Source organism: Mytilus californianus, unplaced genomic scaffold, assembly GCF_021869535.1.
Source record: "Mytilus californianus isolate M0D057914Y unplaced genomic scaffold, xbMytCali1.0.p SCAF_3, whole genome shotgun sequence".
Lineage (NCBI taxonomy): Eukaryota > Metazoa > Mollusca > Bivalvia > Mytilida > Mytilidae > Mytilus > Mytilus californianus.
The window spans coordinates 74,653,158-74,677,646 of NW_026262679.1; the positions used below are offsets into that span (position 1 = coordinate 74,653,158).

The window sequence follows — 24,489 nt, forward strand, 5'->3', positions numbered from 1 at the left end:
TTTGAAGTACTTTAGATTGGTAAACGATGAAGGCATTTTTCATTGTTCAAGATAATGGGACATACATATTGATTTGCATATTGAACTAAACAGATTTGTAATAAAATATTGTAAGCGAGTCACGACATTTATTTTTTTAATTCAATTTGTTCAATTTTATTTGAAAAACTAAAATGTGTAAAAATTGAATCGATTGCATTCCATTTAAACAACCAAACTGTCACATATATGATATATACAATGAAACACGTAATATGATTCTATTGTTTAGAAATGACTTACTTTATAAACAAAGAAATGTGGTATGATTGCCAATGAGACAACTCTCCACCATAGACCAAATTACGTAGAAGTTAGAAACTGTTATAGGTATTCGTATGGCCTTCAACAATGAGCAACACCCATACCACATAGCAAGATATAAAAGGCCCCGAAATGACATTACCTTTTTTACTGAGTACTATATAAGTAAATATTTCACGAAAAAATCCATCCCTGTATCTGGTCTCTGCAATCTTGACATCAAAGTTTAAACGTTATTATAACTTGTTAAATACAAGTGAATATATCTGAGAAACATATATTTTTATTTCATTTTATTTTGTAGAAATAAGAGACGCTATATTAAGAAGGCATCCGGGTATTTTAGACAAAGCTATTGCAAATGTGCAGTCATCACAGTATCGTTCGGAATTAATGCATTATTTAGAAAATGCGAAGGCATTAAAGCAACATTTAACAGAACTGAACCGTTTTAGTCATGATATATTGAAAATGCAACAAGAAACAATATCAGAACTCCGTAGTTACATAAATCCACCTGCAGGGGTCAAAGAGGTCATGAAGAGCACATATTTGATTATTGGATATGAGGAGTCTAAATTAAAGGTAATCGATGCTGATCAATTCCCCCATTCTGGAATCAACCATATAGTGTCACGGTTTTGGGGACAGAGTATAAAGATATTGGCTTAGGGGTTTATCTTAATATCTGTGAATTATTTTCTATAAAAATAAGAAAATGTGGTATAATTGTCAATGAGACAACTCTCCACAAGAGACCGATTGCTAGTCTATTAAATTGGAGAGTGGCTATTGTTGATAGTTCCAGGTGAGCGACACAGTCTCTTTACTGCCTCTAGTTATACTATACGCGGCACATGGTTAGTTTTTCAATAGATATAAGATGTGGTATGAGTACCAATGAGACAACTCTCCATCCAAGTCAAAATTTATAAAAGTAAACCATTATAGGTCAAAGTACGGTCTTCAACACGGAGCCTTGACTCACACCGAACAGCAAGCTATAAAGGGCCCCAAAAATTACTAGTGTAAAACCATTCAAACGGGTAAACCAACGGTCTAATCTATATAAAAAACGAGAAACACTTATGAACCGATACACGTTTTTTATTTCATTATATATGCAGAACATTACTTAATAGGAGAAAAGAATTATAACAAATGACTATGAATGTGGTTCATTTATCGTATCCAAGATTGCAATGCTCTATCACCAAATACGACTTATATCCGGATTTTTACTTGCCGTTCGTAACTCGACGAGTGCCACCTGTAAAACAGTTACTGCTTACCCGCTCAAAATATCCGGGTTCAACACGAGGCGTTTTATTTTTTTTATTGAGTTTGTGTTTCTTAATGTTTGATTTCCATATTCGGTAGTTTTGTGAGCTGTTATTTGTCCTTCCAGTTTTTTGTCTAGAAGTAGTGGTAGATTGTGTGTATATGTTAGTCATGGGTATAGCATGGGGTGATGTGTTCGGTATATAGCCAACTCAGTCAACGAGGTCCCTTCATTTCTTGTTTATTTCATAGTATTAATGTATGGCGTGGGATGTTTTTTTTCCAGATAGATAGACTTCTAAGACAGAGGGGATCATCAACTCTTATTTAAATCCATCTTCGGAATATACGAATTATAATTTAGTCGTTAGGTACATTTCTTCTTTACATATATGCAAACAGGTGTATTTTTTTTTAGGAATGGGCCGATATACAAATACTTTTAGGACGACATGGAAGAGAAAAACTTCTTAGAGAGGTAGAAAAAGCAGACACTGTCAACTTAGATGAACATACATGCAAAAGAGTAGAACAATTACAAAAAGATTTTACTATTGATGATATCAGAAGTGTTAGTAATGGTGCTGCAACCTTCTATTTATGGGTAAGTGTTAACTATGGTGCTGCAAACTTCTATTTATGGGTAAGTGTTAGTTATGGTGCTGCAAACTTCTATTTATGGGTAAGTGCTAGTTATGGGGGAAGTAAATTCTACCTGTGAAAGCATTAGAGGTTTGTATTCATTCTGTCATATTTATTTATTATTTATTTATTAATGTTGATGCAGCTTACAAGTGAATTATGATTTTTAGCTAATTCACATTTAACTTTTATGTCACTTTTGATAAATTCAGAAACATTTGTTAGTTGTTGTATTTTTTTTTATCGTGATGGGTAGGCGTTTATAATAGTTCTAATGACTATAGCAACCTCTTTATAATTATTATAAAGATACTTTGTTGTTTTGTGGGTGAGCATAGGGGATTGCATTGTAGCAAGTGAAATTGCTAGTTATGGTGCGGCAACTATTATGTATAAGATATTCTGCTGCAACTCGAATTATTAATATATTATCAATGGTTCTGAAACCTGCTTACAAACAATTTAACATATGGTAATGCGAGCCACGAAAACAAAATAATCATTATTGTATAGAATATTTTATTGGTATGCTGTTGCAATTGTTTCTCCGGTAATTTTATATCAACTGATCATCGATATTGCTAAATAGAATTGAGAATGGAAATGGGGAGTGTGTCAAAGAGACAAACAACCCGACCAAAAAAGCAGAATACAGCCCAAGGCCACCAATGGGTCTTCAACTCAGCGAGAAAATCCAGCACCTGAAGGCGGGCTCCAGCTGGCCCCTAAACAAAAATGTGTACTAGTTCAGTGAAAATGGACGTTACACTAAACTCCAAAATATATAAACGGATTAAAATTAAAAAACATACAAGACTAACAAAGGCCAGAGGCTCCTGACTTGGGACAGGCGCAAAAATGCGGCGGGGTTAAACATGTTTTGTGAGATCTCAACCCTACCCTTATACCTCTAGCCAATGTAGAATAAACAAACACACAGCAATACGCACAGTAAAACTCAGTTTAAAAAAAGTCCGAGTCAGATGTCAGAATAGGTAACAAAAGAAACTAAGCAAAATAACAATGATACATAAATTAGCAAAGGACTACCAGCAGTTACTGACTTGCCAGCTAAAGCCTACTTATGAATAAAAATAGAATCTGTAGAAAAACCTCATCAGTTTCATATGCAATTTATCCATAACGCCTAACAACGGCAGCTGTTAAAGATGAATATCAAAGAATGTCGCTTAAATGGTCCATGAGAGGGGTATTTGAACTTTCTGTAACGTATGAAATCTCTTAAAACATCGTCTCAAAGCTAGTGTGAAGACCAGAAAAAAAAAAACATCTCCTACATCTGGTGATCTGTTTATTTGGCAATCGCCATGGCAGTCAGCAGGGTTTAAGAACATCCGTTGTTCGCCCTACTAATCAAATGCGTTTTGTTAAAATATACTTTTTCACTTTTTTGGTCTTTTGGAAAATGTTGTTTGTGCTGTATTTAGACCCCTCTACCAAGAAATTTGTTTTGCATGCACACGTATAAAAATTGCGGTTTTTATCCAACGCAATCATAGGTTTGAATGTTGTTTTCAATTTAGACTTGTATATATATAATAATACGTCTAAACAAATGACATCTCTACGACAGATCCATCTATTGGATCACCAGTGAAGGTGATACACGGCATATTCATAGTTACTCTAAATATAATGTGTGTGTCTGTTCATGGTACAGATGCTTAAAAAGGAAGTTTTATAGCACTAATCCTACTGAAGGAGGTGGCATGAGAATTTCGGTTTACAATTCTCACAACTTCTTCAATTTTAATTTCAGAATCAAAATATGTCAAGAAAATACAGTAAAGATAAACAAAGATCTGCAGGTTCAAATCCACCTCCAGCAGCCAACAGAAAGAAGAATAAAGGATAGATTAAGACATTTTATATATATTTACACTCATTTTGTCATTTGTATTTATATCATTATTTAAACTATTGCCAAGGAACTAGATAGACGCCAAAACATATCTGTCTCATGTATTTGTTAGGTTCGTCCTTGCTTAATGCAAGGACAATTTGATGTTCTTTTGCCAATTTCGATTGTTTTCGTATCATAGGGATATGATCGGTGGATACAAAACATGCGATTGAGTAAAGGTACCCTGAATCGAGTTACGGTCCTTGGTTTAGAGTAATTTAAAACACGTGGTTCGTTTTTTGAAAGTTATGGCAAAAAAATCAAAGTTGCATATCATTAAGAAGAGAGGTATAAAGCAATGAGAGGTTATGGGCCAATTTTATTTCTGTTAAAGAACTGTATTAATTCTTAACAGAATCGTCACCTACTTGTCAAATCTACGCATTTCGGAAGCCATTGAAAAAGTAAGGGCATAGTAGCTAGAAAAGTAAATGATAATATAACATTTTATGAAATAATAGTTTTATTTATTTAGCGTGTCTCAAATTGTGCCATTTAATGCAGTTCGAAGCTAGAGTGTCTGTAAATTTTATTTATAAACTTACTAATTATTTTATATTTGTAAGCGCGAACTATTGGACAATAGACCAAGAATGAAAATCACTCGACTCGCACATGGAAAAGGTAGCACATATTCTTAAGTTTAAACATAGACGCATTTTACACCCCATTTCTGTGTAAACAAAATGTGGTTGATTTGTTAGTATCCTTTTTCAAGTGATCTGTTACGAAACTGTGAAATAATAAAAATCTGTGATACTTTGTGTATTTAGAATAAAAATAAAAATGTGCATTTTGTGTCGCCTAGTTGTTTTGTCACTATCATGGTTATTTATTTATTTTTTATATCAACAAGTGAAGTTTTTTTTTAAACAAAAATTTTGGTCTTAAATTTGATTTATTTTAAGCCTATATATGGTGTAAAATTTGTGCTTTGGTTCAAATGCGTGAGGTATTTTCTGACAAAAGCTGCTAGTAGGTTTTTCTCATGGGATTCTATGTTAAACTGTATTGCATGATGGCAGACATTTTGGATTTCACATCGGCACCAAAAACTCATAATAAGTATAGAACCACACTGGTATTTATTTAATGTTTTGGTTTAAATTAGACGGTTTATAAGGAGAAGATACTTGTGCGTATTTCAAATATGGCTTAATGTTAATCTATGTTCCACAGAGGCGACCATCTTTCATTTTTGATAGGAACAAAATACATAAAATTAGTACAAGGACACCTTTGTTCATGTGTACATGATTTTGGTTTTAATTCGTGGAAGGGTTTCTGAGAAGCTTATTGTATGTCCCTGTATAGTTCTATGTGTATCGTGTTCCAGTGTGGAGGTCATGATTACTTAATTCGGTTTGGGAACAAAAACTGCAAATAATTATAGGATCATCCTTCTATCATTTTCTACAAAATTTAGTTGAATGTGTGAGACGGTTTCTGAGAAGAAGCTATTTGTATGTATTTCTAATAGGTATTCATATAGACTATGTTACATGGCTGCATACATCTTTGATTTGAATGGCATCAAAAACTAAAAATTAGTAAAGAATCAATCCATCTATGGATTATTTCTACAATATCTCAATCAAATATGCCAAGCGATTCCACAGAAGATCTCTGCAATTTCAGGCAATAAGAACACACATTTGGACCGGCAGCCGATTAGAATTTTCGATCCACACCAAAAATTCCTAAAAATCGTCATTCAAGAGTGATAACTCCTATTGTGAGTTGACTGGCGATTTCAGTCATGTTGAATTATTTCTATATCTTATGTTGTTCATCATTTTTGCTATATACAGTTTCTCTCTGCATCTCATAGTTTTCATAAAAACACAAAAATGGGTAATCAGCGCCGTTCAATGACAATAACTCCTATAACGCATTTGAATGATTACTCGGTCATGTTGACTTATTTGGAGATCTTATGTTGTTTGATCATTTTTCAGTTATTTATATTTTCTATATATTTACCTTATTTCCGTACAAATAATTTTTCAAGGCATATAACTCCTAAAAGTAATAAACTGACGATTTCGGCTATGTTGACTTGTTTAATTATGTTACCGTATGACCTATAGTTGCTAACATCTACGTTATTTGGTCTTTGGTGGATAGCTGTCTCATTGGCAATCATACCACATCTCCATATTGTATATTTATTTGTAGTTCGTAGATTTTATTTTCTGATATTTTCTGATATTTTTTTGTCTTTTTTGACATTCCTTCTAACTACTAAAGTCCTCCTAAAATACTACAAAAAGGGTAACAAAATCGGCATTCAAGGGCAATTACTAAAATAAGGAATCAGCTAATGATTACAGACATGTTGACTTATTAGTAAATCTTAAGTGTTGATTAGTTTTGCTATTTATTGTTGATCTCTATCTACTATTATAGTTCAGCAATAGGAAACAAAAAAAAAATGGTTATAACTTGTCTTTTAAGGGCAATAACTGCTATAAGGAGTTGACTGATGATTTCCGTTTTACCCCTAGTATGTTCTGTTTCTATAATTGATGATCATTTTGGCTGGCAGGCAAGATCATTGGACACATTTTTTTTAACATGATACCTCAAGAATGAGTGTGGCCAAGTTGGGTTCTAATTGGCTTTGTAGTTTCAGAAGAGAATGTGTGTCAAAGTTAACGGACGACGGATATCAAGTGATGAGAATAGCTCACACTGGTCCTTGGGGCCAGGTAGACTAAACTGATGAACTGAGAGAGAAAGCATTGCTAAAATATAACTAACACAAAGAAATCTATAAAAAAAATATCGCCATGTTCTTCAACGTCTGAATTTCTTAAATTTTTTTCTGTCTTCTTGGCATTATTTTTCACTCTACCGTTTCAGCTTCCTCTTTTTCTTTCCGTTATAATAATTTAGAGATGCCTTCCTTGCCGCAAGACATCTAGACCAGAGTAATTGTTAATGTAATTTATTCTTTTTTTCTTTTCTATTATAGTTGCTTTATAAAACGAAAACATTCATTGCGATATTATGTAAGCAAAGAGTAAAGATGTAGATCCAATTTTTTCTATATGCGCTTCATTCATTCGGTTAAAATCAGAAAGGTTTTGAAACCTCCCGGAATTTGACCATTAAAAGACACTACATATGAATAGCTACACTAAATGATGTACTTTTAAAAAATCAAAAAATTAAAAAAATTACAGTTTTGAGTCATCTTTTGAACAATTATAATTTGGTCACATGTTTAGAAAAAACGCCACAATGTTGATAGAACCTCAAAGTGCATACATAAACTCCAGACGCTGTGAAATTTACCAAAGATAAAAAAAAATGTTTTAAGTGTGAAATAAATTAGTCCTACCGCTTTATGGCTCATGAAAATCAAAATTTGGAAATCAATGTTTGCATTTATTGATGGTCGAAGGAAAAGCATATTTTTTAGAATTATGCAATTTTGAAAATTTCGACACGACGGGTGCCACATGTGGAGTATGATCTGCTTAGTCTTTCGGGTCATCTGAGATCGCCCACGGTTTTTGATGGGGTTAGTGTTGCTCAGTCTTTAAGTTTTCTATGTTGTGTTTAATGTACTGTTGTTTGTCTTTTCGTCGTTTTTCGTGCTTTGCCATGGCATTGTCAGTATGTTTTCGACTTATGAGTTTAAATATCTCTTTGGTATCTTTCGCCTCTCTTTCTGTTATTGAATACTTATCAAAAGAATATCAATACTCTGGTCTATTTGAGTGGTATTTTCGCATTAGATAAAACATCAAATTATTTTACAGTACACGAAATCAGACAAACATACGCATAGCATTAAAGAACCCTATTTGAAATAAGCTTGAACGCTTGAAACTTTCTTTCGAAAAACAACAAAATGAACGTTTTATTACGTTTTTTTTTTCGTTTTTTTATTATTTTGTTGTGTTTTTCTTAGCTTTTTTGTTTCTGGATGAAATATTAACAGATGGAAGAAACTTAATTTATCGGTCGAATTTCTGAGTTATTCATATTCAGGGCGAACGAGGAATAGGCGGTTGAAACTAAAATTTACTTTAAACATAAAGTTACAAATTGAATTCATTCTTTGCGCGAAATGTAAATACACATACATATCAACAATACACGCATTGTTCGCGTAAATCGAACTCACCTATGAGGTTGAATTGGAATGGTCCGTCACAGGTAGATACACTTTCACGGTGAACACTTTTCTCAAGAATCGAATAAATCTACAGAGCCCTTTCGTCTGTTAGCTGACAACAGTTAGTATTACATTCTATTGGCATGGCAGAGTCTAAAACAGCCTATGAACTGAAAGATATACCACTGGTTAAAAGTGTAGTTGGGATTTACTCTCGAACGAAGTCATCAAACTTCTTTTTGACCTATAGTTGTTCGGCGACAGAGAAAAGTCTTAATTTTTTAGTAGAATCGATTGTTGAAAGAACCGGGTGTGGTATGTAAATAGCTTTTTTTAAATTTGTCAAACAATAATTCTAAAATAAAATAAATACAACTAATATCTTTAAGGTTCACTCGATTAACATATCGATATTTTTATTTATAGCGCTCTTTTTATCATGCTCGGTTAGTGGTTATATTTTTGTAATCTTTATTTTTGTTTTTCCTGTCTGTTTGTTTTTATTGAATATAAATTGACGTTTGCATCAATACATGTCTGTTTACTGGCAATGTGCAGTTGACTATCTTGATCCTTATTACTGAAAAGACCTCCAGTTGTTATGATGAGCCTCACTTTATTATTTATTAAAGTATAATTATACATAGAGGATCCTGTAGCCAAACATTGAAGGTTCATCATAATAATTGGATAAAAATGTCTGTTTACACATCGAAAATTACTAAGTGCAGACAAAACTGTTCATTTGGAAAGTTTTAAGGCTTAAGAGTCCGCTTGTTATTATACGTTATATGCGTTTTCTGCTTCAGAAAGACGATTTTTTGGGGATTTTGAGTGGGTTTTTTTTTTTTTTATCTCTGCAGAAGATGGTAATATGAACAGACACACCTGAATTATATTGATACTATCCACTCAGTTGTCCAGTTTAAACCACATTTTGTCGAGTAGATATATATTGTCCTATTGTCCATATCAATCAATACAATACAAAACAATTGTTACCGGAGGAGGTTGTCTCAAAGAAAATAATCCAACTTAAGCTTATTTTCTAGCTGCACTTTGTTTGTCTAATCTCCTAGTAATTTATAAAGCGTAAACACAGCCATTTTTGTCCAATGCGTATGTCGAACCTTGAACTATTTTTTTAAATGGGATCAAACAGGCTATTTTAGCACAGTGATGAATATGCTTTTGGCCTATAAAGACGGATAAAATGGGTATGAAATTCAGTTCTTTTTTTATTTATTTCGTGTGTCCGAAGCGCTTTTCTGTATCTATTTGTCTACCTATTTAAAGAGGGTAAAGAAAGGTAACACCCAATATCCACTAATTCGTACAGTACAGTTTATTCGCCCCTTTCATGGTCCGCCACATATGAGTGATAAATGTTCGATTGAAAGGGGATAATTTACATATTTACACATCATCGTCTGCAACTCATTTCACAAAAAATCTTACGTGAAAAAATATTACTTCGATCAATATTAGTCTTAAGATTTTTTGTGAAAAGAGCTCATGGTGCGTAAGAATATCATTGTTTTTTTTTTATATAATTATAGGTGAAATAGCTGATGCTGTTGTGAGTGGATACGTTGCCTCACTGAAGGAAACTTACCCAGCATTACAGAAAACGCCAGAAAAGGTACAGAAATTAATGAGTTAAATGTTGATTAAATTTTTCATTACTTTGTGTGTGGAGATTAAAATTTCAACACTTTCAATTGATTGAAAAATGGAGAACAAGATACCAAGATGACAATCCTTAAATTATTTACATAAGTCTTCAGCATAACGAAAGCTCTGCGGTATTTGACAAAACTTCTGTATACATCACACAGCCCTAAAATCTAGTACATATATCATTTTTCTTCAAGTTCGCGTTTTGCATCAAATCTTCCGCAAGTCCATTTTGTACCTAGAAAATCGGAATTCGCAATTACAATTGTTTTATTCTTTTTACCTTTCGAATGTAATATTTGTTCAACAAATCCGTTATAATACTAGTAGTAGCATCTGTAATCAAGTAGTTCGTCATAACAAATTTCTAAACTTCGTAATAAAAGAATATTGAAAGGAGTAAAACAATTTCTGTCTTACAGGTTGTCTGACTTGTTTAGGAGATTGAATTACTAATAGGAGTAAATTTTCTGTCAGACCGGTTGCCTGTTCTTTGTTGTAGTCCATAGAATTACTATAAGGAGTCAATTTTCTGTCTGAACGGTTGCCTGATCTTTGTTGTTGTCGATATAATTACTATAAAGAGTCAATTTTCTGTCTGACGTGGTTGCCTGATCTTTGTTGTTGTCAATAGAATTACTATAAGGAGTCAATTTTCTGTCTGACTGGTTACCTGATCTTTGTTGTTGTCAATAGAATTACTATAAGGAGTCAATTTTCTGTCTGACTGGTTGCCTGATCTTTGTTGTTGTCAATAGAATTACTATAAGGAGTCAATTTTCTGTCTGACTGGTTGCCTGATCTTTGTTGTTGTCAATAGAATTACTATAAGGAGTCAATTTTCTGTCTGACTGGTTGCCTGATCTTTTTTGTTGTCAATAGAATTACTATAAGGAGTCAATTTTCTGTCTGACTGGTTGCCTGATCTTAATTCAGTCGTTGAAATTATTGTAAGGAGTACATTTTCTGTCCGGCCGGTTGTCTGATCTTTGTTTAGTCGATGACATTACTGTCAGTGGCAGATCCAGGGGAGGGGGGTTCCGGGGGTTTTTGACGATCGATGCATTTGAATGGGGACATATAGTTGGAACCTCCCCTTTATCCTGGGTTAGGACCCTCCCGCCATTTTATAAATGGCTGGATATGCCCCTGACTGTAAGGAGTAAAACAGTTTTTGTCTGGCCGGTTGTCTGATCTTTGTTTAGTCGTCTGTCCGATAGGTGGTCTGATCTTTGTTTTGTCGATATAATTATTGTAAGGAGTGAATTTTCTGTCTGACCGGTTGCCTGATCTTTGTTTAGTCAAAATAATTATTTTTATGGAATAAATTTCTATCTGCTATCTGATCGGTCGCCTGATCTTTAAATTTGGTCGATAGAATTATTGTAAGGAATAAATTTTCTGTCTGACCGGTGGTTGCCTGATATTTGTTTAGTCGATAGAATTATTGCAAGAAGTTAATTTGGTGTTTGACCGGTTGCCTGATGTTTTTTTTACTTCATTTCACTGGTTCATCGATTCAAATTTAGCGTATAGTGAATAGGCCGGCTTGTTATTTACTTATTAAGAAAACCTAATGATTCATAGTCATTATAGTGTGTCAATGACTCCATGTTAACTTAATACAAGTATAAAACCTTTATTTCATAAACTTTCAATATATTCAGACAAAAAATCATTTGTTTGTTACAGTTTATCAACTATTAGTTTATGATACTTAACACAACAGCTAATGCAAACTGTATATTTTTTCTTCAGCTCTACAAAAAGACAAAACGAAAAACATCAAAATATATAAAACAGGGCGCTCAGGCTGTTCTAAGAACTTGTGCTGGACAGACTTTCCTTGCTGGAGTTGATGCTCTTACAAACGTGTCAGATCTCGCATACAAACGTCTCAAAGAACATAATCGAGCAGCAGCGAACATGTCAAAATCTGAAAAACACGCACAAACAGAAATTATGTCGCCAACTAAGACCAGCCGGGGACAGCAGACAAAATTAACAGGAGGAGGCGACAGATGGGTTAAAAAACTTGTGAGTGCATTTACAGAAAATAAAAACCATAAAGAAATGATAAATAGTCCTAGGTTCTTAGTAAAAACTTGTACATCACCAAACTAAATTTGGTGAGCGTTTATAATGGAATTAGAAATAGAAATATATGCAAAGATAGATATTTCACAAAACCATGTTTTAAAGTTCATACGTATCAGTTTTGTCATTGCATTCTTGTCCAATGAAGAATTCAAAGAATGTTATGTTTTCTTTACAGACACGTGAAGATGACCAGCGTATCCAACCATCATTTACTCTAACATACATTGTTTTGTTTCCACTGGCCTTGTTGGTAAGTAGTCCACTCTATCACACACTACACTGTTTCCACTGGTCTTGTTGGTAAGTAGTCTACTCTATCAATTACACTATTATGTTTCCGCAGAGCTTGTTAGTAAGTAGTCCAGTCAACATTTGCTCTATCATACATTGTTATGTTTCCACTCGCCTTGTTGGTAAGTAGTCCACTATATCATACACTTTGATGTTTCCGCTTGTCGTGTTGGTAAGTAGTCCAGTCAACATTTACTCTATCATACTTTACTAGTATTATATTTTCACTGGCCTTGTTGGTTAGCACACCAGTCAACATTTACTCTATATGATACTTTACTAGTATTATATTTTCACTGGCCTTGTTGGTTAGCACACCAGTCAACATTTACTCTATCATACTTTATTATGTTTCTGTTGCATGGCTTTGTTGCTAAGTAGTTCATTTGCATGGCAGTGTATTTTCTTTTATCGAAAATAAATACGAGTTTCCATAATATCCATATAATTTAAAATAGTTTTTTTCTACATTTTTTACAACTGTATATAACGTAACATTCAACATAGGATGCACACAACCACTTATCGATTTGTTACACTTTAATACGTCTATTGATAGATACGATTTTTGAGAGTCATACAGAGGAAGCTACATGCCATTGCCGATCGACCAACTGGGACCAGAAAATCTACAAGACCTAAATTCGATCGACCTGCACTCACGCCAGAGAAAGTAGAAGAGATTGAGTGTAGAAGAAAGGTAATATTTTCTTTTATTACTCACCAAATCAGCTTAAGATTTTACTTGTTCTATAATTTGCTAAAATTTATACACAATGATCTTATAGATGCTTATAAAAATTTTTTTTAATTATGTAAGGCAACGATTATTTGTTTTAAAATATACCACCACCTCTGTCTAATACTAGCGATCTCTCTTATATATGACGAAGAGCTGGTGAGTTCTTTTATCCACTGGGTCATACCAGACTGAAGCTTGACATGTGTTGCTTGTACATGAAAAAGGCCGTGACATTTCGATACAAAAGATTTTGGAGTCAGAATAATGTATTCAAATAGAATGAAATGTCTAGTGGATTTATGCCTTGTGAATCAGTAGTTATCATTTCTGCTACATGTATACAAGTTGGTTTAGTACAGAGCAGGTTCTAATATAACACTATAATCCTAAATATACGTCGTCCTGAACATGCATGAAATATTTGCCACTGGACATTTAGCGAACATCAATCAATCAATCCTAATTATACGTGAAACTTTTTCCATTCGAAGTTAAGCAAGTAACAGTATAAATCATTTGACACTACGATATTGTCTTTCTGAATATAAATTTGATTTATACTTGCTGCAGCCTTGAAGTTCGTTCAATCAAAACCGCATTGGTGCTTGGGTGCTCGCCGCCTCGATTGAGGAAGGTCATGGGTTCGATCTCCGGGTAAGGCAAACCTGGAAAGGCTTGAAAATGTGTATGTACTGCTGCTTCGCTAAGCATGCAGTATTTAGAAGCCAGAGCAAATACTGGTCGGCCATGAGTCACAATTATGTGTCCAGGTCCTACTGACTATTCCGTTGAGAACTAGCACGTGGAAATCCAGCTCGTCGTGTCGGTCTAGTACAAAGTAAGATTCATTTTCATATCACTTTAACCTTCCGAATATGCTTTTGATTTGCCACTGGAAGTTAAACAACCATCAATCATCATCATCATCATCATCATCATCATCATCATCAATCAATCAAAATCACATGAAAAAACAATTTATTCCTACATATTTTACAGGTTTCTCCAAGAAAACGTTTAAACAGTTCTATCATAGGTAATATCAAGAGTGTAGCTTTCAGAATGCTAGGATTTCAAACCAGCTGTGTCAAACAAACGGACATAAGGCAGTTTCTGACCTGCAGTAAACATAGTGAGTCAATCATTTTTATTTTACACAATGTTAAAAGAAAGTAAAGATACATCTAATTAAAAATGAAGTCATTTAATATTTTGTCGATATAATTGCATAATATATTGAACTAGGACATAATATGTTATAACAAAATTATATTTTCGTTGTGGCACTTGCCGGCTTCTTTCTGAAAATTCACATTTATATCCTGGACATATTTTGTTTGTGAAAACTTGAAAAACCAGGTAAGCGGTGTTTTCATTTATGACGCAAAATTTAAAAACACTTGACAACTAAAATCAAAGAAACTCGCTTTTATAGGTTGCCTTCATCTCAAACACATTGCGGCCTTCAACACAGAACAAAAGCTTACAGTGACAGTCACCACACATGGTCTTTTGAGTCTATTTAAGCGGAATTATTTGTTACAATGTATATGCCGATCATCAGCGCTTTTATTGCTTTTTTTTTAATTCTTAATCACAATGCAGCCTCCAACACGGAACAGAAGCATACACCTCACTAAAAATTTAAGATGGTCTCTTGAATCGGTTTTCGGAATTATATGCTTAATATCGATCACGCTACATCTAGGCATTAGGAAAGACATTTACAGATTTCATTTGACCTTGAGCTAAGTTTTGAAAGTCTTTTGCCCGTTAAATTATATCAGTTATTGCAGTAGGTGAGGCATTTTAATGTGTCAACTCTCGTTTGCTTATATATATTACTGTTTAAAATGTGTATCTCTCCCGACACGACTGCAGTTTATATGTGGTGAAAAAAAAATCCTCTAAAAATGAAAGTATACATATATACAAACTTCTCAATTTTCAGGACCTTTCAACATGTCGCCATTAATGGATAGTGAAGATGCTGAGAAAAAACGTAAACATGATGATATTCTGTCGGATGATAGTTCTACTGATGATGAAGACCTCGTCAACATGGACTTGAAGAACTATGTCTCGGATGAAGATCCAGATTATGAGGTAGTGTTCATTGTTTACCTATGTTTATGTCCAGCCTACGATAGTAGAGGGGGGAGGGTATTGTCCTTTCCGGTCTCTGTGCCTGTCCGTTCGTCCTTCCCTTATGTCGGGTTTTAATAAATGCTCACTTGAAGATAAGTTTACCATGAAGTTGTGGTCACATCAACTAGAAACTTAGTACACATGTTCATGATGATGATTGTAAACTTAATCCCGCTGCAAATGTTTGCACCTGTCCTAAGTCAGGAATCTGATTACAGTAGTCGTCTGTTTATGTAGTTCATACTGCATGTTTCTCGTTTTTATATAGATTAGACCGTTGGTTTTTCCGTTTGAATGGTTTTACACTAGTAATTTTTTGGGGCCCTTTATAGCTTGCTGTTCAGTGTGAGCCAATGCTCCGTGTTGAAGGCCGTACCTTGACCTATAATGGTTTACTTTTATAAATTGTAACTTGGATGGAGAGTTGTCTCATTGGCATGCCCAAGTCAAAGTGGAAGGCAGTTTCTTGGCAGTTTCTTAGCCTTCCAAGTTCACATATTTAGCAGTTTCTGATGCTTGGCAGTTCTTAACCTTCAAAAATTAACCAGTTACTTCAAATACAAAAATAAACAGTTTTCCTAAACCTTCACAGTTATTCTGGCAGTTCAAAGCAGTTCCTTAGCTGCTTTAGGCAGTTTCTTAGCAGTTATTTTCACGAAATATTTAAATTAGGTACTAAAAACTGCTTTCAGTTCATGAATATTCATATCAAACTGCTTCTAGTTAATTAATATTCATATAAAACTGGGAAATAACTGCTAAGGAAAATGCAAATATGGTCATGATCTTATGCATTATTTATACTAGTAGCTGTTAAAAAAGTAACAATAACATGTAATAATTATCAAAAACAAAAATATATCTTCTATGTTATCCAAATTCATGGTTAATATGTTTAGCTTTTATGTATAACAATTAAATATTGATGTCAGAGGTGCAACATGTAATTAAAGTTTCAATTAAGTCATCTGATAAAATGGAAATCAGGATTCATGCAATCTTATATACAATGATATACTTGAAAATAATTACTTGTTATATTTCCTGATTAGTAAGAATTGTAAACCGAATCAATTTTATTCTGATATAATCTTTATAAATACATGACACGTAAACCAGCTGGACTGTCACAATTATGAGGAGCGAAAATAAGAATTAAGCTATTATAGATAAATATATCATACTTGTCATTATTTTTTTGTTATGATAAAAATGTATGTTGAATAAAACATTGAAAGTACAATTTCAAAAAATCAAAATAATAGAATCCAATTTTTTGCACTTACCAGAATTAATAAAGATGTAATCCAAAATTCACACAATTAATATGATTGTAATCTTCAAAAATTGCCATTGAGACAAGGCCCATCTTTAATATTCAATGTGAAAAGAACTATTTCCAAGTATATATTATATCCCAAGTAAAATTTCATTTTGTTCATGTAAGAAGACACATCTTTCTTGTTGTCTTCCTGTATTCCAAATTCAAATTTTATGATATTGCAATGCATGGGGATGTTTAAGGAGTTGTTTGATTCTGTTGAAGTGTTCCCTTAAAGATTACTAGCAATTAAGTGCCTAAATCTTTAAAATGTGATAAATAATATTAAGAAAAAATATCCATTTTTGTTTAAATAAGTTAATTTTATTAAAAGTGGAAGTAATTGCCAAACAATATATATTAAGATAAGTGTTCTCCTTCATGTGCCCTAAATTTCAGTGAAGATAGTACTTCCTGTGTCCACCACAGAGAGGTCAATTGTAAACAGATGGCATATTTCTAAAAGACCACTTTTATCTAAATCACATTAACTCTGTTTGATGCAACTGCCAAGAAATAATTTACAAATCAAACCGCTAATTTTATAAAAATAACTGCCAACCTTAGCTGGAAGACAATAATATAATCTTCATCAAACTGCTTTGAAATATTTAAACTGCTTAAATTAACTGCTATCTTTTACTTGTAGGCAGTTATTTTAAACTGCCTAAATCAAAACTGCTTTGTACTGCCCCAAAACAGCTAAAAATTCAAGATACTGCTATAAAACTGCCAATGAACTGCTTAAATAGGCAGTTCACTTTGACTTGGGGCACTCATACCAAATCTTCCTATATCTATTTGTCAAAATGTATAAAAAAATTATAATATTGACCCAGATTTTGCGGTTCACTGAACAATGAAATATAATTACAGGGGTTTGTTACTATTTGCCAGGTTAACTATCCATGGGAACCCCTAAAAATGGTTTGTTACTATTTGCCGGGTTTACTATCCATGGGAACCCCTAAAAATGGTTTGTTACTATTTGCCGGGTTTACTATCCATAGGAACCCCTAAAAATGGTTTGTTACTATTTGCCGGGTTAACTATCCATGGGAACCCCTAAAAAAAGACTTTTTTTAGGGGTTCCCATGGACAGTTAACTCGGCAAATAGTAACAAACCCCTGTGATGTAATATAGTACAGAGATATTCTTGTTTAAGTCTATTACTGTAATTAATAGATGGCAATTAAAATTTTCGAAACTGATCAGTCAGGGAATGATTATTTCATTTATAGGTGGGAAAGATGAGATTTCAACATTATTTTGTTTAAGAAGTTAATTTTGAGGCAGTGTGGGTTGTGACAAGAGCTACCAAACAAATCATTTCTATTAATATTCTTTTGAATGAAGCAAGTTGGAGAAACTGTCCTGTACATCAAAAAGTGTAGTGTCTTGCCTGTAACTTTAACTTTGATTTTATTGCCATATAAATCATATTATAAACGTATGTAGAATGCGAGACAGGGACGTGCTTTCGTACTAGTATGCATGTAATATTTGCCACTGGGCATTTAACACCGATCCATCCATCCTTTTTAAAACTCGATGTGATTATTTTTTGTAATGCAAGATAACAGAACAGTGAGTTGAAGATTCGAGGTTTTTTTTTATTTGGCTACACTTCAAATACATTTCTGCTTTATTTTGAATTAATTTGAAATTCTTTAACCTGCAATGCTTTAATTCAATAAAAATCGTTTCGCTAAACATCTGCGCTTTTTAAGGGACATTTGCGCTTTAAAGAAAATGTGATGTGCGCTGTTCCTACAGGAGATTGCGCTTTTTCTAATTGACTTGAGTTTTTAGGTTTTATGACTTCTCTCCTCCTTTCTCCGGGCTTTATGACTAACAGATTTGACCTGGTGGAGTTCAGTTATACATGTAAATAAAAAAGTCTGAATGTCAATTAATATCCAAATCGCTGCAAATTTATATACACTTAGAAGATAAAAGTTTTTAAAACATACAGGACACAAACTAACATTATAGGTCAGTTGGCTTTTATACCTGTAGCAGGCCCAGATCCAGGATTTTCTGGTACAACTGCAAGCCAGCGTTTGGAGTGACGCTTGTAAAAAAGTATATGCATTTATCATATATGTAGCTCCGTAAGGAGGGCGGGCCTCTGGCCCCTCCCTAAATCCGCATCTGTGTATTCTAAAACAATGGAATAAACCAAGTTGGCTCGCATTATCTGTCCTAACTGATATTTATCCCACATTTCAAATAAACAAATCAATCATACAACATCTTCTAGCTTATTTTTATATATCAACCTCCCTCCTTCAGTGGGGGCCTTGATTGCCGAATTGTCGACGTAGTTCATCTACTGTCACTACTAGCCTTTCAACACTGAGATTGTTAGTTCGAATCCTGCACGTGGCAGGTGCATTCGACTCCAATATTAAGTTAATTGAATAGGAATGCCAGTTTTCCTACCGAAAGTTGATGATTCTCTCCGGGCACTCCGGCTTCCCTCACCAATACAAACTGTGCTGAAAGTGGTATTAAACACCAATAATCAATCAGTATATCTTAATTGATAAGGTTTACTGATTAATTGTGTGGTAGCTGATCACCACATAGTATTGTTTGGAATCGAGAGCCAGCAGTTGTGTAATTGTCTGTCAGAAAATCAAGGAACATCTAGGTACTTGTGGACTCAGCTTCAGTCATCATAATTTCCAGCAAAAACTTTCTCAAACGTTGTTATTCAGAAAAATAATAATCAGAAAAACAAACTCCTTCTTCAAAGTCAGTCTGAATGAATAACCGTTGGTTAAAAATAAATTTCGGTCTTCACCAATTAAAACAATTCCAGATTTCATAATTGAGATATTGTGAACTGACGACAAATTTAAATTGATTGCAAATTATTTAAGATTACAGACAAACAGCGCAAATGACCGGTCAATTTATATTAGGTTTATTAAATTAAAAGCGCAAGTGTCCATCGTGCATGTTTGGAGCGCATATATGTTTTTGGCTTACAGGTAAGAAGACGCAAACGGCGTGTGTCTTTAACGATAGATTATAGAAAGCAGTTAAAATTGTACTCTACCGTACTATAATTCTTTGAAATTCGTTCATGATTTGCATTTTATTTTGAATTGTATATTTATTAAAACTTTTTTTCATTTCTAATGTATGTTTGTTTATGTAGCCGACAGATGAAGAAGAATCTGACAGCAGCATCGATTCTGATGAAGAGGAAGAGGAAAGTGACTTTGATACGGTAGAACTCGGAGAAGGTGGATTAGTAGAAATCAAAGATAAGGCAAGTTAGTCCTGAAATTTACAAACGGACTAGTGATATTATTCCTTTATGAGCATGCTTTCAGTAATGGCGAGCATTCATTGATACGGTATTCAGTATTGGTTTTTTTTTTTGTTTTTTTTTTGTTTTGTATATTTATTTCTATCATTTTGTTATCATGTAGTAAGTGTCCTGATTTTTAATGAATGTTCATTTAAATATCATTTTTCAAGTGAATTAAAATCTGATTTTAAAGTTATAAGGAAAACATGTTTCCTATATGAGATAATTCCTGTACACACCTTTAACAAAAGTTATCCTGAATTTTTAAATTATAAAAAAGAAAATTAGATTACAACTTTAATTTAAATCCAATCAATCATTGATTGTTTTATGACTTAATGTATCATAAAATCGGGGGGAATATGACAGAAAAAATGTAACACCCACCAAAACTGAAAGTAAAGAACCAAAAAGGAGGCCAATGAACGAAAATATTGAAAAACAGAAAGAATCTAATATAAGTTTGATATAGTCTTGAATTTACAAACGGACTTCTCATCAAGGATAAATAAACACATTTAATACTTTTAGCTTGCTTTCTATAACTGTAGCATTCTTTGATATATACGGTATTGTTTATTATTGTTTTGTTTGTACTAGTTTTTGTTTTGTAATTCCACTGATAGAGATTAAAGAGAGGGTTAAGATCTTGAGAAACTCGTCTATCGATCCCGCCACAACTACATATGCACAATCTAATTAACATACAGATTCGGTATCCAAGCTTTGCTGACATTGAAAACACCCCGTTTTACTTTCTTATCTGGTAATTATTACATCAGCCAATGAAATTGCAGCCTTCAAATTTTTGAATGTGTGTATTAATCCAACAAAACTAGAAGATTCCGAAAGGTCTTTGAAACAGAAAGTAGAACGGAACGTTTTCAGATCCTGGTAAGCAAAGCTTGGACACAAGATCTGTATTTTTATCAGATTGACATATGCCTGTCGTTTGTCAGATTGATTGTCAATGGTTGTCTTTGTTAAGTCTTAATGATTTTTTTTTATCTTTTTAGGAATTTGGTTTTGATGACAGATCTATGATAATATCTGTTAATTCTAGTCACAACTTGTTTAGACACGGGGCGATTCATAGTTTGACATACTGTATAGGCACTTGTCTTCTGTTGATCAAATACATGTACCTCCAAATATTTATATGAAGTGTGCAAAAGGGGATGAGAATGCACCTTTTAAATTGAATTGTGATCTTAATGTAATGGAAAACATGTGTGCACCTTTGACAAAAGAAACAAAACAAACTTGATTGTTTAAATTTTATAACTGAAAAAAATATATTACAGGAAAATGTAACACCCATGAAAAATAAAAGTAAAGAACCAGAAAAGAAGCCAATGAATGAAAATGTTGAAAAACAGAAAGAATTGAAAGGAAAGTCATCTCCAAAGAAAGTGGTGCTATCCCCAAAGAAACAACCTAGTACAAACGTCCAACCTGTTACAATAATGAACAAGTCTCCAGTTAAACAAGTCAGTGGTAAAGATGAAAAGACAGATTCAAATTACAACCAGAAGTTCAATGATCAGTCAAAATCGTCAGAATCCGGCAGCAAGCAAACAAAAACAGGATCGAACACGGCAAACATTGGGAATACTGAAAAAAATCAAGGAAACAAGAAATCATGAACATTCAAAGCCAAGACTGCCTGCCAAATTCTGTTGTATGGCTTGTCCATGTTTGTAAATGACTTCCGTTTCAGTAACATTGATATTCTCTTTCTTTGATTACTTCACAGAAAAATGCAAAATTAAGTTTTTTTGTATCAGTAAAAATAATGTAAATATTGACTGTTTATACATGTAAGACTGTGTTATAGTGCTACATTGTTTATTTGAATCAAAATATACTAGTGTGTTTTTGCTCACCATAATATCACTGTTTTCAATTATTTTTCAACAACAAATATTGCGGAAGATTTAGTTTCATCTATACGACTTTTTTCGACATCATAGAGTTCAACACTTTGGTCACCGTCCATGGATTTCTTATCTCTAGTAGCAAGCATCGTCAAACTTAGTACAGTGATTTTCTGTATAAATAGAAGAAAGAATAGAATGAACCCATAGTCAATATCAAAATCTTAGGTCATAGGACAATATCAAAATAAGAAGATTTGGTATGATTGCCAATGAGACAACTCTCCACAAGAGACCAAATGACACAGAAATTAACAACTATGGGTCACCATACGGCCTTCAACAATGAGTAAAACCCATACCGCATAGTCAGCTATAAAAGGCCCCGAAATGACAAATGTGAACCAATTCAAACGAGAAAACTAACAGCCTGAAACAAAATACAAAATAATGAACGAAAAACAAATATGATATACAGCAACAAATGACAATCACTGAATTTTAAATACCTTCACATAACTTTGACTGAGTATGTGACGGAACGCTTCACTGTATGGTGTTCTAAGTTCTGAACATGCATGAAATATTTGCCACTGTACGTTACGCAACCAACAATCAATCAATTAAGGTGTAAGAACAGAAGTAGAAAGAAACGTGGTCATGTATAAGTACTATGGAACAGATTTATTTTTATTCAGAAAGCAATTTGAAAAATGACTCGGTTCATTAGACTTTTTGTTTATCGTTTTCATTTAAAAGAAGACATTCGCAAATATTACCTCGGTGAAAGGCATGGCAATAAAAAACAAATAAGACCGACAAAGCCCACATGAGAAATTCAATTAAAACAAACTTAAACTTAAACTGACGACCTCATTTCTGACTTTAAACAGGTATTTTCCAGAGAAAACAGTGAGATTTAGTATATTTGGCATCAAGCCTCCTCCTTGTATGATATTCAAAATGATTGGTCCAAAGTTTTAAATCAAACTTTTTGATAAATGCATATGCGTATATTAAGGGGCCAGCTGAAGCCAGCCTCTGGGTGTGGCATTTTCTCGCTGCGTTGAAGACCCATTGGTTGCCTTTGGATGATTTCTAATCTTTGGTCGGGTTGTTGTCTCTTTGACACATGAAATGAAATTGTGAGTTTAGCAACAGTCATATTCATGATATAAACAATGTTGTAGTTCAAAGCATGAGATGAGCAATCAAAATTAGATTGTACAGAAAAAGATTTCAATACAAACAAATGTGGTAGGCCGATAGGCTCAATAACGGATACACAACAGAATAAAACGTAGAAATGACCAACAAACACAATATGAAAAAAATGCTACTGTAACAGCAGCCTTAAAAAGGTATTGAATACATTAAACTATTTTAAGTTTATGGATCAATTATTTGTGTATCTATCAACGGGATTTTAGTCTAAAACATTAAAAAAAAATTGCAAGAAATTTCAAATATAAAAAAGATGTGGTTTCATATCAAAACCTGGTTTTTGTCGATCCTTCGAAATTCATGTCGCGTAAAGCGAGACATGGCGATCCTAGATTCCTTCGTCGTCGGCGGCGGCGGCGTCAACATTTAGGTTCATAATGTTGTTTAAGTTTGGGTTTTTTTAACATCAATAACTAAGTTAATGAAACTTTGGCAGAATTTTTTTTGGGATTAAGATATAATGTCAGAAGTAAAATTTTGAAAATATATTTCTTTCAGTTTTCAGTATTTTACTGTATATGGACTTAGTTGGGCTTTTACGGTTGTTTTTTTTTTTTGGCAGTTAGTCTAGGATTACATTCTTTTGACCTGGTCAATTTGTAAACCTTCATGGATTGTTAAACTTGGACAGACGCTAATCTTTAAGATCAAGATATAACATTTAAAGAAAAAGTTTGATTTTTTAAAATTCTGTATTTTACTGATAAATGGACTCACTTTTTACAGTCAACATTACATTTTCAAACTGACAGAAGCAATCGTAAGCGAGACATAAAAAATGTAACATGACCCAGTGGGCACTCGACGTTGTAACAACGTTGAAATTTGGTTGAAATTTGGTCATGACGTTGATCGACCTAAATTCAACGTTGCTCTAACGTCATGGTATTCAACGTTGACTTTACAACGTTGTTTCAACGTTGAATTTACGTCGTTAAAATCAACGTTTAAACAACAACATTGATTCAACGTTAGGTTAACGTCAGTCAATCGCGACAGAAAAATCTCATTGTCAAAATTGAAAGGTATAGATATATTTGATGAGCAGATCGGACAAGAAGCAGTGCTGCAGTATTATAAACGATTGGATAATAAGTGGCTAATCCAGAACTTTTTATAACACTTATAAGGGGTCCACTGACTGCCATAAGCGTGAGGGGGCTTCCTCCTGTCATGCTTCTATGATCCCTTTATAATCAATCTTTTTGTTTTCCACGAAAAAGGGGGTAGAACGGATTGCATTGTTTATGAATGGAAAGGAGTTTTGGGCAAGAACAAGTGGTCAGGAGACATCACCAATAACAAATCGGCTTTTTCAAATTAATTTTTTTTGTGTTTATTTTTTAAGTATCTTTAAAAAAAAACCAATTCTTACTAATCATTAAGTAATTTGGGTTTGATGATTCTCTATATTTTGGGAGATCTCAAAACCTGTTCATGTTATCTTAATTATATGTATATCCAGAGACATATATTGTATTATATGTCTCTGGTATATCTGTAT

General features: G+C 33.4%; 2 protein-coding genes across 9 annotated transcripts in view; both read left to right on the top strand.

The window, feature by feature from the left end:
- Positions 1–4,948, top strand: part of LOC127735083 (uncharacterized) — a 29,506-nt gene extending 24,558 nt beyond the window's left edge. For all 8 annotated transcript variants that reach the window (XM_052245181.1, XM_052245177.1, XM_052245184.1 and 5 more), the window contains 3 exons: positions 608–888; positions 2,003–2,188; positions 4,007–4,948. In XM_052245181.1, the coding sequence (XP_052101141.1) occupies positions 608–888; positions 2,003–2,188; positions 4,007–4,102 (563 nt within the window). In that variant the 3' untranslated portion in view covers positions 4,103–4,948. The remainder of the gene's footprint in view (positions 1–607; positions 889–2,002; positions 2,189–4,006) is intronic.
- A 3,353-nt stretch (positions 4,949–8,301) lies between these two features.
- Positions 8,302–21,773, top strand: LOC127735082 (uncharacterized). The gene is made up of 9 exons (XM_052245176.1): positions 8,302–8,594; positions 9,839–9,921; positions 11,715–11,993; positions 12,232–12,306; positions 12,907–13,047; positions 14,089–14,221; positions 15,041–15,195; positions 19,729–19,842; positions 21,189–21,773. Exons 1-9 carry the CDS (start codon positions 8,423–8,425, stop codon positions 21,528–21,530), a joined length of 1,494 nt encoding a protein of 497 aa, XP_052101136.1. The 5' UTR covers positions 8,302–8,422; the 3' UTR covers positions 21,531–21,773.
- Positions 21,774–24,489: the final 2,716 nt, after the last annotated feature.